The sequence below is a fragment of the Agrilus planipennis genome, unplaced genomic scaffold, assembly GCF_000699045.2.
Source record: "Agrilus planipennis isolate EAB-ADULT unplaced genomic scaffold, Apla_2.0 scaffold152, whole genome shotgun sequence".
Lineage (NCBI taxonomy): Eukaryota > Metazoa > Arthropoda > Insecta > Coleoptera > Buprestidae > Agrilus > Agrilus planipennis.
The window spans coordinates 475,463-491,609 of NW_020439047.1; the positions used below are offsets into that span (position 1 = coordinate 475,463).

At 34.1% G+C, this 16,147-nt stretch overlaps 1 protein-coding gene across 1 annotated transcript in view; it reads right to left on the minus strand.

Annotated features, from left to right (window-relative positions):
* The window catches only part of LOC108737958 (NACHT domain- and WD repeat-containing protein 1), a 114,598-nt gene that overhangs the window by 63,688 nt on the left and 34,763 nt on the right, over positions 1-16,147 (minus strand). The window contains exons 2-5 of the mRNA XM_025976902.1: positions 8,199-8,278; positions 2,882-3,004; positions 2,529-2,692; positions 2,295-2,443 (exon numbers count right to left, since the gene is read on the minus strand). Of these exons, the coding sequence (XP_025832687.1) occupies positions 2,295-2,443; positions 2,529-2,692; positions 2,882-3,004; positions 8,199-8,278 (516 nt within the window). The remainder of the gene's footprint in view (positions 1-2,294; positions 2,444-2,528; positions 2,693-2,881; positions 3,005-8,198; positions 8,279-16,147) is intronic.

The window sequence follows — 16,147 nt, forward strand, 5'->3', positions numbered from 1 at the left end:
AGATCTCAAAAGAATGCTCGTTGGGAAAAAATTTTCGTCGAATGAAGAGGTGATCGCCGAAACTGAGGCCTATTTTGAAGCAAAGGACAAATCGTACTACAAAAATGGTATCGAAAAGTTGGAGGATCGCTATAATCAGTGTATCACCCTTGAAGGGAATTATGTTGAATGAAAAAAACGAATTTTGCAAGAAAAATGTGTTTTACTATTTTAGGCCGGGGACTTTTCAATTGACCTGTTAGTTAAGGATGTGGGCTGTTATAGTTTTAGGGAAATGCAAAGTTTAGCTCAGGATAGGAAAGAGTGGAGGTACGTGTCCAACCAGTATTAGGACTGACGACCCTATGATGATGATGAAAATGATGATTTTAGAACAGTTTTTGGAAAGAATTTTACCGAAAGTGCTAGAAGTGGATGGCGATTTAAAACATCGTTCGTCCCCACGCTATATAGACCGGGAGCATACGACCTATTGTAAGAAGCGTCTCATATGCCTGTCAAAATAGTTATTGTTTGCGTCATTTAAGTGCAATAACAGGAATACAAAAAAGCCCATCCTTATACGACGAGTTTGACAACGTCTAGAAACTGTAATGAAATTTATTAAAATAAATACTCATACCAGGCTGTGATTAAAGCAAATGAAAATTTATGAAAAATAAAGCGGAGAACGGTCAACAGCTAATTTCAACTTGTACTCTGACGGTCATCCCAAATTTCAAAAGCAAAATTCGCAAGAAAAATATTCATACCAGGCTGCAGAAATAAAAGAATACTTAGCCAGCCAAAACAGGCATTAAAAAAAATGCCAGTCGGTTTGCACTTCTACATCATAATTGTTTATTCATATAAAGTATAAAATTTTGTTCGAATAAAAAAACATTTTATCATCATTATTTGTGTTGCCAAATGACTACTTATTTAGTGACAGCCGCTTACATCATGTAGATCACGCTATAGCACACTAATGAAAGTGTGCAAGTAAGTGATAAAAAAAAAATTCATACCAGGTTGCCATTTTTTCCCAAGAATTTTTATGCTTTTTTGATTATGTTGTTCTACTTGACAGTCGGTTTCAAGTTGTTCTTAAGTTGAGAGGGGTGGTGAGAGAAGGGCGAAAATTAACGATAAAAACGATTTAGTTTTTAACGCAGATTTCGCGGTGGAAAATGAAAAAGCAGATAGCGGATAGGGCGTGCATGAAAACGTCAGGGTAGAAAAAAAAACATAACTTTAGGATAAAGATAAACAAAAATAGAAAAAAAAAATAGTAGAAAAAAGAAAATAGAAGAACGGTATTAAAAAAAAAAATGAAGGAACATCATAGGAAAGTAAAACCAATCGGTAAGGAAAACTAGATAGAGAAAAAGAAATTAAAAATAAACCCATGGGTGAAATAAAATAAAATAGATAGAGTTGTTAAGTATAGCTTTGGTGGTGACAAGGGGTAAGACCGGTCGTTACCGCACGGTGCTGGTGATTCTGAAAATAGATTTCGTAGCGGATAATTTCATATCCACTAGTTCAAATCAACTGCCAATCGAAAAAACGCAGTAAAATGATGTTAATGGCAGACTGGTATGAATTTTTTAGAAAAATGTCATTTTTCAGGTAACTTCTGCGGTTCCTACAAGTTGTACCCGGCTGTATAATTCATTTTCCCCCAAACTTCTCCCACCTGCTCCCGGTAGTCATAACCACCAGGTTGACCTACCAACTCGAGGAGGGTTTTTAGTCGGTAAGCGCTCCCACCAGGAGTGAATCCGACACTACCCCCCTTTTGAGGGGTATCTTTAGACGATTTCCCCTCCTCGAGGTTAAAATAAACAAAAATAAAAATAAAAAAATAATTCATTTTACAGAGTGATTTTACCTTGTAAATCTAAAAATTAAATAATTACCAGGCTGGTATTAGACGTTTCTTTCAATCGGCCGTGTGCTCCCGGTCTAATAGATCGTTAGTCCGTTAAAATACCGACTAAAGTTATAGATCATAGTCACTAACGTACTACATATAACTGTAGATTGCGCTTACTGCCTGCATGATGGAAATTGCGATCCAATATTAATGTGTACCTACTCACATACGTACCATACAGCGCAAAAGTCATAACGCATCTGTCTCTCTGCCAAAGTTATGTATAAACTATAAAAAAGTGATGTTAGTAGATACTAGATGCTTCCCCACACACATATTCTTATTTATATCAAATACTTAAATATCAATATTTATGATACATTAAACTACCCATAAATCTAGGAGATGTTCGAAATATCCGATAGTTATAGCAAACCTTTTGCGAATGAGAACTTTTGCTCTAATTCAGACTGTAAAAAATTTTCCAGCTTTTGTTGAATGTCATCAGGTAAATGAGGAATGGTCTTGCTTAAAATGTACGTTATTTCTTTGGTTGCTTCTTCTAAATCGTTTTCATTAACTTCTCTGTAACGGAACTAACATTGTGTTTAAAATATATAAATGGAAATTAAAAGGATCAAGGAATAATTGGATTAAACATTGTAATTACCTTAAATCTTTTAACACGTAGTATTCGTCTACTTTAACGTACCACATCTTTAGCAAATCATATTTCGTTCCTGTATTCTTTGCACTTTCATAAATTACGTTAAAATCGTCTAGTTTAATGCGATAGGGAAGTATGTAAGGTTGGTATTTATTACCAATCAAAAACTAAAAACAAATGCGTGAATGAGTTTCTGAGCCAGGCTTGCAGTTTGCTTTTCAAAGTTTTTGGAACGACAGAATTCTGTAGTACTTAAATAAACACATGCTACTAAAATCGACGTCATTTTTAGAGAGGGCGAAAACACCAACATACATTCAATAAAAGTTAACTGTAAAATGCATAAATAGACTTACCAGAGAGAAGCACCCTTTAGAAAGCTTATAACAATGTTTTATTTCATTAATAGATGCGTTAAACAGTTCAGGATTTAGGACGTCCTTTTTCGATGCTCCGAAATGCACATCAACTAATTCAACCTGCAAAACATAAAAAAAATAGATACAATAGTAATACGCAACATTCGTAAAGAAAGGTGAGAGATAAAGGACGAGAGCAAACTATGAAAGTTGAAAATAAAAAGAAAAATGAGCTGTCAAGGATTAAGAAGAAAGTTTGGAATAAAAAAAGGTATGAAAAGAGGGACCACAGGAGACGAATAAAAGTGTAGATAAGGAACAGGGATAGAAGAGCAGAAGGCACGAAAGAAATAGAGTTAGAAATACATAAAGCCCAACATTGAAGGAAGAGTACGGAGATGATAAGAGAAAGGCATAAGAATGGTAAATAAGCGTTAAAGAATAGAAACAAACTAGGGACTATGCGACACGTTAACGTAGAAACATTAATGGATTTCTCTGAAAGTAAACTGAAGTGTACTACAACTGTTTATATTTTATATATTTTGAAATCGATTCATAATACTTATTGTGCGTTCATTAGGTTGTCTATTAATAAACACACATTGGTAGTAGCAATGCTATTAACTATGAAGGACACGATTGTCCTGCGATTATGTTATAACATTAAAAGTTCAATGCTGTAAGGTCTAGAGAAAGGAGATACATTACAGAAGACAGGCTAGTGTATAGAAGTCCAATTTTAGGTTAAAAATAAGACGTTCAGTTAGCATGTCGGAGCTTCTTAACAAGCCGGTAGTTGTCCCTTGTACATGGTGTGTTTTTGGTGCAGAGTAAGTCCCAAGACCCCACACTAGTATCATTTGCTTCTGCCACTACTGCGTTTACTTAACGTGCATCGCGTCATCTGCCTGTTTCCAGAATTTCTACATCATTTCATTTAAATTGGATTTCTCTTTCTTGAGACACAACGTCTTTGTGTTCAACTTTTGGTTATAAAATTTAAAACATTATGTAGGTATGTTACACTTGAATAAGTATGTCTATCAGCAAATAAATCTTGAATGACTAATAAAAAGGTGAGTTTTATCCCAAAATTAAAAGAATAATTAACACAGCTCTTGTTTAACTCATATAGGTAATAATAAAATTTACTAAGAAGAGTGTGTGTTTTTGGATAGTAATTTATCGAGATGATTTGGGTCGTGATTTCGAGCTCATTGGATCTTAGTATATGACGTACCATATAACAATATTATTAACTATTGTAATTAAAAAGGCGTTATGTATCCACAAATGCTGAATTAGAGAAAAACTTTATATCTGTGATAAACATCAGATTACAATAACCAAATTATTAATACGGCTGCCTACGCTGATTTTTCTCTACAATGTTTCTTGCCTCAAACTACTAGGCTACTAGGTTTTTAGGTAAGTTAAATGTTAAAATTTTGAGGCATTGTTATTCACTTTCGATATAGTAAACCTTTCTAAAAGTTTAATGCTGATGATGGCTTAATACTTAACAAGGTAAACTAAGTCTAAATTTTAACACATCTTCACAGGAAGTAAATTTCTCGACAACCACCTTATTTCCCAACGGTAAGAAAAGGTATACTCATCGTCGTATGTTCTTCAGCCCGAAAAAAACTAGAGCAACGTACGTCTCTAAGTATTTGTGAATAGCAATCCAATTTAGGTCTCCTTATCCTCCCAAGTCCTGTTTCTGCTTCTAATATGCCTCCAACTAACCCCTCATGTCTGAAGAAGCATTTCAAAAATTGAGTTGCATAGCGCCCTCCGTTCTCCCATTCTTTCTAATACCTCCTCATTTCTAACCTTTTATATTAACACCATTTAACATCATATCTTAATGCTTGTAACTTTTCCTTTTCCGCAGCGTTCTAAGTTTTACTCCCATACAGAACCGTGCTCAAAAAAATCACGTCTAATAATCGATCCGACCATTCTACAACTATATTGCTCCTTATAGAAACTATACAATATCTTTCTTCCATTCCTGTATCTTATCCCTACATTTTTTAGTACTTTGATCTTCAAATCTTAAGTTAGAAGTAATAATAAGGTTTTTAGTTTTGTGGTCCACATTTCACATCCGAAGATGTGTAGAGGTGCATCTCCTTTTTTCTAGACTTCATGGGAACTGGGCAAAGTTGAATGTACTTGTTTCTTTTTACAAACCTCTGCGCTTCCGAATTAGTAGACCAGACCATCGCATAAGATGTTTACAGGTTAAACAAGAAATGAGGAATGGGAGCGACGAAATCTAACAAATTTGAAAGCTAAATAAACCTGAGCTTATTAAATGGTAACTTAACTTAATTTAATAAAATAATTCGAATTCTGTCGAAACTGCCAGACGCGGATCGCGATTTCGATCTTTTTGGATCTTATCAGCGCCTCGCAGACAGCTCCGACAGAACACAGACCAACTTTCACCTAATTCCTAGAGTATTCCTAAAATGTAGCATCGTACTATAGATGGCGTTTACCGCGCCATTTGTGGTATTTTCTAAAACGCGCTGTTAAGACAGCAGGTAAAAGTTGGTCTGTGTTCTGTCGGAGCTGCCTGCGACGCGCTGATGAGATCCATAAAGATCGAAATCGCGATCCGCGTCTGGCAGTTTCGACAGAATACAGACCACTTCGAATTATTTTATTCGATTATGGTAACGTGGCTATCACGTTGAGGTTAGCTACGCCGGGATTCGTTTCAGCAAGTAGATATCCATATACTTATTTAAATGGACCTTGCTGGAGCATACGTATTCCTAAAATGTAACATCGTACTACAGATGGCGTTTACCGCGCCATTTGTGGTATTTTCTTAACTTAATTTATTTGCATAATCAACAAATTGACAAAAGAGAGTTATTAATCGTTTACTTAAATATAAAAATCATCAGCCTTCATTGATCGCAAGAATATTTTTTCAAATTTTTCAAGTTGTTGTATTCCGATCTTTTAAATGTGATGCTGATTTTATGAAGAGAAAATATAAAAGTTTTAATTCCTGAACAAGAGTTGAATAGCTAAAAATCGTACCTTACCTTTTAAGCACAAAAAAGCATTGCCTGAAACATATGTATCTCACGTTGCTTTCAGAAAAGACTGTTTCTTTTAAACACGATTTAACAACATATAAATGCTACTATGACAGCAACAAGGGGTAAATGAATGTCCCAGTTGTAAAGAGAAGGGCTTGAAATAGGTTTGTAAATATTAGCAATACTTCGATGTTTCCCAAGTCTCGTTCAGTGCGCCCCGGGCTGTTTACCACTTAATTTTCCAATCCTTGAATTTTATCTGACATTTTATCAACCATTTAAACTTAAATCATAAAGCAGAACTATCAAGGTTGCCGTTCCAACAGGACAACGACAACCTGTTGAATGCGGAAAGCTTCATCTGCATTAGAAAACTGCCTGCAGGTATTTTGTTTTTGAGACGAAGTTATTTTGTCAACATATATATTATTTTATAATTATTGCTTTTGCTGTTACTTGTTTCCCTGTAATTAAATAAAAATTTCACAGATCCATGTATCTCTTAGGCGTATTGTAAATACGAAATTGTCCAAAAACAGTAATCCCTAATATTTATATTTGCCACTAGATATTATTAGCATTAAAATTTTTAACAGCTTTTGTTATTAGTGAGTAATTAGAAATAAACAAACATCCAGAAAATTTTAATAATTTTGAAATATTAATCAACTTATTTTCTTCCTACTACAGGTTACCTTAAGTTAATGAGGAAAAATATTGGTCATCTGAGTTTACGCACGAGTACTCTTGCCACTAAGCCGCAAGAGGTGACTGCAGCAACAAATATTAACATTAATATTTGATAATTATTAAAATATTAACCGCTACTAAAAGTAAAAACTTTCTTAAAATTATTGATATCCATAAAATAATAAAATTATGTAGACCTGTATTTATAATGATGTGAATCTGCCAGAGCAAAATAACTTGAAATAGGTAAAACTACGTACTACTGCTAAAAATGAAAGAAGAAGAACCACTCCTACAACGGCCATCAAGCCTGATGTTCTACAGATAACGCCGGCCGTGAAAGCCTTAGCCGTTTTATCTTCAAAATGGCGCTGATTTATTTCCAGATTGAGGGCACTATTTGGTTTAAAAACTTAAAATTTAGTAAATACTTCTCTTGTCATAATCGCAATTTATCAGAAAGTTGTAATATTAATTGTTTTTCTTGAAGAATAGTTACAACAAGCTAGCAAAGAATTTACAGATGGTTTTACTAATTTACTGATCAAATTAGATCCACAGCTAAAAACAATTTATGCTTTATTGATTATACATATGAAGTATTCAAATTAAAAAAACAAGTCGATGTGGTCTATTTGGACTTTTTGAAAACATTCGATTATGTAGATATAAACTCTATCTAAATTCTTCTAAATGTAGAGTCCTATCTTTTCCTAGATTTTTCAAATTATGTATTCTGATCAGATCAAGGACCTAGGAATTTTATTTTAAATGAAGCTTCCAGTGTCATTTAACTTACATATCGTCCAAATTCCTGAAACTACTTGGCTTTATTAACAGATTGTCGAATGATTTTAGAAGATCACTCTCTATTATCTACTTATACAAGACTCTGATTTTGCCTCTTTGATTTGGTCCCCCTATACAAAACAGTCTCAAAAAATCCTAGAGAACATTCAACATCGTGCAATAAGATATGCTTCCTGGAAAACTAATAATCCTATGTCTAAAAATGATCAAAATAAAAATAACTTTTAGTTATATTCGAAGTTATCTAGTTTATAAATCAAATTTACATTTACATATATATTATACCCTCAAGTGCCAATCCTTTATAAAATTATTGTATTCTTTTTGAACGTGGGTGTAAACCCGTACTCTTTAATAAATAAATAAATGAAATAAATAAAATTATAACAATTGAGCAAGATACAATTTTTATTATAAATAAATTTTTGTTCTAAGTAGAAACAATGTATCTCCTTTGTAAACTATTAAAATATTACTACCACTTTTTTATGTATTTAAGTAGCGTGGTTTTCGCTAAACAACTTGTTTCGTAAAATATTTTGATAGACACAAATAAAGTTTCTAATATTTCTCGTAGCGTGTCCTAGTAAAAAATTCAAGCATTTCCTTTCCATTACTAAAACGTCTCCACTGGGATTACATTACCCATAATTTAATTCATTTGGCTGCTTTGGTAGGAAGCTTTCATGCGCTAAATGAGTTACACCCAAAAGTACTTCTTTAAATAAATAATACTTGGCACTTACTTCAATTTGCTGGCTGTCGTAGAAAGTTTGTAAGTCTGGACCAACATTTTCCAGAAGAAGCCTTCTTTCTTCAATGAAATCTAGAAAAAAAAATACTGCTGTTACTATAAATTAATACAATCGTTGTTATAAAGAATCATTGACAAGTTGCAAACAAGTAGAGAACCACACTAATGTATATTTTATTTTCTATTGTATGCAATCAACTAAGAACTACAGAACTACATAATTTTTTTAAAAATATGTACAGCATGGTACCTATAAGAAGATACGTAAATATATGTTCAACCATTTCAGTCATATCGTTTCATAGAAATAATAAAGTAATACAACTCCAGTAAACGCAATTTAAATCCTGTCCACTTTTTGTTTAAAAGATTTTGTAGCTTTGGTTAGTCGAGGACAGTTTTCAGAAAAGCAGCTGATATTTTCAGTCAGACGTGGTTGAAAAAATATGTTCCACGCAGTCACTAAAATACATTTTCTCTTGGGCGATACAAAAAGAAACTTGCCAACAAAGAAATGCCCGATGAACATTTTGCTTAACCTATACAAGCTGCGTCGTCAACTGAATGGACAAATAGATACCTTAGTATGACCTTTGCTTAATTTATATACAACCTCAGTTAGCAGCAACCGCCTTTGTTAGCACTTATTTACATTACCATATGTACCACATATTTAGTGTAAAATATGTTTTTGAAATTGTTTATTTTGCCTTATAAGTTCGTAGATACTGTGTAAAAACGCGGTCATTATGTCAAAATATCCCTGGTCCCTTTGATGACGCTGTATAACCAAGTTATATTATATTCTCAAGTAACAGTGTTATTTATTTATTTTTTTGTACCTTTTGTAACATTTATAGCTCAATCTCTTCGTCGTGTCACGTTCCAATTATTGTTGTATTTATTAAATTGAAAAAAAAAACTTTTGTGTATTTTATTCCCACCATCTAATGGGTAGGGCGTAAGACATTCTTCAACCTCCTTACTTCGAGAAAGAAAGATAAGACGGATGAAATGAAGAAAAGTTATAAAGATTATCTGTGGAATATTACTAATTACTGTCCCAGCATTTGCCTAAGTGATCCAATGAAGGTACAGATTATTAAGTAGGTACTTTAAGTACCTGTGTATTAGTATCTATTGTTTCGACTAAATAGTAATTTTATTAGGGTTGGCTGTCCTTGTGAGATGATGTAGTAGAAACAATCTACTCCTTTATTTTTTGCCTATAACAAAATACACTTCCGTGATTTAATGTAAACAATAAGTAAGCTAAGCATGAATATGAAACTTGTGAACAGTCTCAAATTGTCCCTAAGCCCAATGTCCATTTTTAGTAGCAGAACAACCAAATTCATAAAGCCCGAAGCCTTTAGGCTTATTTTTGTTTTTTTAATCTTAACCTTTAAACCTTGAAGTGTCAGCTAAATTCTGTTCAAAAAGATTTTTGGGAATTTCAATTTTACTATGGGAAGTAAAAGTTTTTTAGGAGAAATATTCGTTTATCCTAAAATTGACAGCCACGGTAATGTCGTACAGTTTAACGTGCTCGTAACATTTTTCATGGTTGCAAGAAACTAAGAACATGGAGGAACAATTTGCAGTTGTAGGAACCATAAGAGTTAAGGGAGCAGTGGGTATGTAAAGTTGTAGTACCTAGTAGTATGGCACTACCCATCTTCCATACGTCGCACATTGGAGCAAAATCCAAAACATCTGCACAAAATTGCTGACTCAAAATGACGGAGGGATTTATTAAAGAACCGCGGTTACTAGGGTCTTTCTTGGGTCGCTGATTACAATAATGAACTCACAAAATCCGATGTCAAAATGTCAGAATAATTTATAAATAAATGGGTACTTCTCATAGGAATCAGGGGTTTCCCAGTTTCGCATAATATGAAAAAAAAAACTCCAAAATAACCTTCTTCTGCAAAGAAAAGTAACTTCTGCAACACCATCCTCATACTTTTCTGTAGGGACATAAAATATTCGCAAGCTTTGAGAGATCTCGCGGGATCACATATCCAGTTGTTATGACATATACTATAGGTACAACCCGGAATTTCCAGCGCTTACATATGAAAAACTAACAGTAACTTATACTATGTAATGATTGCTTCAATGCATATGTTAGTAATAAACATATCTGTGGGATCAGTATCCCTTTTAATGAATAATTTTTCGGTACTCATTCACTTCAAATTTGAAATTTTATTCAAAAATACCTGTGCAAAATTTGGTAAAAACGTCATAAAATTGTAAAAATGTTTGGAAACAAGATAGTCTAAAAAGTTCAAATACAGTAAGCTTGATCCGAAATTATTCAATCATTCGTGTACGAGTTGGGGATCAAATCCCACGGAAGAAAAATATTGCCTTCAAATGAAGCCCTTGCATACGAGGGTGGATTGATAAGTTTCCGGCCTGACCAAGAAAAACAAGGTTTTTAAAAATTTTTTTTTTTATTTCTCAACATAATCTCCTCCAAGGCTGATACATTTCTCATAGCGGTGTTCCAGTCTATTAATGCCATCTCTATAGACTGATTCGTCAAGCTCCTCAAAATAACCATTTACAGCTTCGATTACTTCTTCATTGTCCGCAAATCTCTTACCGCCAAGCCATTTTTTGAGATTAGGGAACAGAAAATAGTCACTCGGGGCTAGGTCTGGAGAGTAAGGAGGGTGCGGCATCAATTCAAACTTTAGATCGTTGATTTTAGCCGTCGCAACGATTGACGTGTGCGCTGGTGCGTTATCGTGATGAAACAAGATTCTTTTCTTCGCCAGATGAGGTCGTTTAATTTTCACCTCGTGGCTCAAACGTTGCAATAAGTCTGCGTAGTATTGACCAGTGATAGTATTACCCTTTGCAAGGTAATCAATGTATATAATACCTCTTGCATCCCAAAAAACAGTAGCCATAACCTTGTTCGCCGAAAAAATTGTTTTTGCCTTCTTTGGAGTTGGTTCCCCTGGTCCAATCCACTGTTTAGACTGTTCTTTGGTTTCAGGAGTGTAGTGGTGGACCCACGTTTCGTCAACGGTTACGAATCGACGCAAAAATTCGCTTGGATTACGCTTATACAATGACAAATTTGCGGTAGAAATGTTTTTTCGAATCAATTTTTGGTCGACTGTTAGCAAACGCGGCACCCATCTTGCACAGAGCTTTTCCATATGCAAATGTTGGTGCAAAATATGTTGCACACGTTCATATGACATCTTACAGGTCTCAGCTATCTCACGCACTTTCAATCTGCGGTCTCCCAGCACTATTTGATGAATTTTTTCGATCATATCTGGAGTTGTGACCTCAACGGGGCGTCCTGAGCGAGGCCCATCAGAGGTGCTCACACGACCCTTTTTAAACTCGGAAACCCACTGCTTAACGGTTGAATATGACGGGGAGGATGTCCCCAGTGTTGAGTCCATCTCTTTTTTAATTTCCTTCGGCGTTAACCCCTTCAAATAAAAGTATTTGATGACAGCACGATTTTCCTGCTTTTCCATTTTTACGAAAACCACAGAGGCGTCTTGTTCAGCGTGCTGTCAAACCTACACTAGCAAGGAGATCGGGCTGAAACTATAGCTACAAGCTATCCAAGGATGGTACTATAGAATGTCACCTCAAGGTAGGCCTAGTGGCGTCATCTCTTGGTTAGGCCGGAAACTTATCAATCCACCCTCGTATATTCTACCAGAAAATGTGATTACCAATCTAATACTATATTCACGATGAAGCCACACATTATTAGTTATATGTATGTTCAGATGTGAGATGGGTTTTCGATGTTTGCGTTCAAGAGCTCTCGAAATTCATCATAATACGTGCCTAGAAGACAGTAATGCAACTGACAGCGGCAGCGATCGAAAATTTCAATTTCGTGAGCCGTAATTTATCCTGCACGTTATTATTCTGACGTATGAATTTTCGTAAACGTTGCAATGATTATTGGCTCAAATGGATGGATTTGCTACAGATAAAAAATATCCAGTTTATTCAATTGCTATAATCCTTAAGTGATTTGTTAAAGTTATATCTGTATATATAGTAACTGACCGTTTAAAGCTTATTTTTAGCCAAGATTTTTAATTTACACATTATAGGTAGAATAGATAATTTAGTTATTCTCTCATGGAAACTACGGACTAAAGCAGGCGTTGGAATGAAATTGACCACGTATCTATACACGTTTTCATTTTGCATAACCTATTAAGTGTTATAAATTTATCAAAAGGTTACAAAATTTCGAAAAGTGATTGGTCTGTAATTAAATAATAATTTTAGCTTTTCAGTATATTCTCTTTGAGTTCAATGCATGTATTTTATATCCTTAATTTAAATAAAGTCAGTGACATAAAAAATAAATCTTGTAATTAAATTCTGTGTGGCACGTCACTTTATCTTCTAATGAAGCTGAAATCAGTTGTATCAGACACCTAATCAAGTTTTTGAAATTTAAATAGGGATTAGTTTTGGTAAAACATTCTCCCTGGGGACATTTCTTCAGAACATATCGCTATCAGTATGTTCAATACATACTACACACCAGAATAATATTTAGGAGGATAAATAAATAAGTATATCTAATCCGTTTTTACCATAATATAACAATTAGTGGATGAATTCTTTTATTTATGACATAGTAGAATAATATGAGCTCAGGGCAAACATCTAAGGTAAAGCATTTTTCTTCTTAATTCCTGCAACTCATCAAAAGTAATCCCTAAGTCTCGTGATTGTTCGTCTACAGAGAAATATATTATGGGGTAGTGTACAAAGGAATTTTATTTACTCCATAGTATTTTTATTACATTTTTGTAGAAGACGGCTTTCTCTCAATATATAAGTAAGCACAATTAAAAAAATGTTTATCTACACAACTTTGCTGTAATGCTTTTTAATAAACATCAAATATTACTAAACGGAGTGATGAAGATAGCACAGTTTTGACGACCAAGTCATTCCACTGAATGAGAGCTCATAACTATTTGCGATTGAACAATACAATAGCTTTCCTCAAGTCTAGTTAAATACTTATTTCAGTTTGCTTGGGAAGATGTATTATTTTGTTCAGTTATTTTAAATTAGTTTCTTGTTGGTGACTGCGCTGGTATTTTCTGAGCTATTAGGCAACAAAAGTTCAACTGTATCAAATGGGATTGGTTCATTTTATAAAAATTCAAATAGAAGCCCACTTGTATTTGTTGTCAGTTCCGCTCACATTCAGCTGTAACACTATCCGTAGCCTGACCTTGTTTTTGAATCGGTTTTTCTTAATCCTCCATAAGAATCACCTTAGCCTATATCCACATGTTAATTTAGCATAATTTATAGTAGAATGAAGATTCAGGCTATAGGGCCATGGTCTAAGTGAACTATTCTATCCAGATGTTTCGTCAGCTAATGCAGCTAGCATCCTCAGTGGTAGTGCTGCGTTGACAACGTCGCTGTCGAGACTTCGAGATATAATTTACGTTCACGTTGTCAACGCAGCACTACCACTGAGGATGTCAGCCGTCTGGACAGAATAGTTCACTTGTAAAATTGTTTATTAAAATAATAAAACACGTTAAAAAAGTAAACATATTTTTGATGATGGAGTCGACGAAGTTTTCTTCTAAAGTTAAATCAAATAAAAAGTTAATATGCTCAGTGAAAAGATGCAATTAGCACTTCAGACAAGATCTTCACCTACATTAACTACTTTCCAATAAAAACTAACCGTTTTACTTATGTAAAATATGTATTCGGAAAATTAGAGAATAAGTTAACTAATAGAAGCTTGGATGAAAGCAGTAGGTATCAAAGAAGTGAATTCCGGAATAAAAATTTGTTCACGTCATTTTAATGCACATGATTATATTTCAGCAAGTATTTACCATCAGCCATAACCTTAATATTTAAAACTAGAATCATACTAAAATTATAAAGTGAGAAATTATTTATTCCTGTGTAATTGATTTAACACAATTCTAATGATACGATATAAGTATTTTGAGGTTAAGAACCTACCTGCTGCAATACAACAAAGTTGCAATAATGTGTTTGCAACGTTCTCTTAAATCGGCTTTGCACGTGCAAGTCATTGATATGATATTGCTTAAATCACCCAGAATCACCTCACCAATTATATAACGTGAATCACTTTTTAAATCCGAAGTTTGTAAAAAGTAGGCAGTAAACTTGACGGAATTTGAAGGCTAGCTTCCGGATTTGTTATTTCCGAATTTTATAATGTGATTGGCATTAAAAACACGCTCACCTTCAACGAAATTTCCTTTCCGAGGCTTTGTGTCAGCCCAATCACATATTGTGTCAATACTTATCATTTTATCGTAATTTAAAAACTTGGAAATTGCACGGTACACTATAGGAACTACGATAAATTTTCCCTAATCGGCGCCATGTTTTTAGGCTCCTCCCATTTGACGGATCCCAATAGCCCGAATCTTCATTCTACTATGGATTCCAGTCGTGAAAGCCTTTGTTCTTATATTAGCATTATTTGTCTTTCTTATAGGTGAACCAAAATTTGTATCAATTTACCTATCATACTTCTATCGTTTGGTGACCGCCCATTCGAATATTTCAAAAACTACTTCGATTTGAATTTTGAAAACTTTGAAACCAGATAATAGCGTTATTGGGTACGTCCTCCTCAATTAAAATAACGGCATCTATGTAGCACATCCGGTTATACCGGAAGTTGACACCAACTTCGTTATTTTAAATGGAACACCCTGTATATTATGACGCTATTGAATTCTACTTATGATTTTAGGTTGACTTTGATAATGCTTCCCTACTTCTACAATTTCCTACTTTACAGTAAGAAAGCTGGAGCAACATTATTCTCAGGAAAAATAGTTATACCCTTAAGCATCCCTTCCATACTTCCTCAAAGTGGGTTAATTACATACAAAGTGTTATATATTTAATGGCGAATTCGGTTAACTTCAAACAATCTTAAGTTCATTTTTTCAAAAGGAACACCTTGCATATACTCTCATAGCCTTATACAGAATTTTATTGTCTTTCGAATGGTACTATGGTTCCCTATACCTATTTCCTTTAATTTTTGACACAGATGGCTGTGAAATTCTTAGCAGAATAATATAAGTTTATTGTTGTCACTCAAACACCCATACTAACAGTTTAGTCATTAAATATTTTGATTTTCAACAAAACTATATATGAATCTATTACTAAAATTGATAGCGACTATCAATGCGTATCGGTTAAAATAGTCACTATTAGTGCACACCACTACCCATCTTCCTGACAATCACAACCAGGATGTAGGGGAAAAAGTTGTAGAAACTGAGAAGAACAAATTCTAAACATCGAACGAAGGAAAATTAAAACGCGTGTAAAAATCCTTAGAGACCATGGAGAACTGCGATATCACAGAAATAAACTGGGATTAACCAACAGTATGCCCTGTCACTCCTGTCGTTTTTGTGATGAGGAAGTGGAAAGTGCTATCCAGAACCTCTGTTATTCCCCGCGCTAGCTAAACGTAGGCGCTACTTTTTGGGCTGCTACGTTTTAAAACAGCGAAAAAAGATACTTTCCACATGGGAAAATTCCCCTAGAGTATAAGCTGAATCGACAATTAAAAGCGGAAAACCAAAAGATTACCCGTGCATTTAGAGGTCCAACAAACCTAAACACAACCAATTATAATAATAATAATAGCAGGTGAAATGGTGTCTATCTGAAAAGTGTTGTGTTCTCATTTTTATAAAACATTTTATAAACCTTGCATTAGGAATAATAAGTATGTAGAAGTACAAATTTAAAATACATATGTCATGATATGCGGCATTTGAAATACTTTATAGCGTTACTTAACAAATTCTCCTAATCCATTAAATGTATATTGTATAGAAGCTAGTGGAACATTCACCGTAAATACATAAATTACGCAAG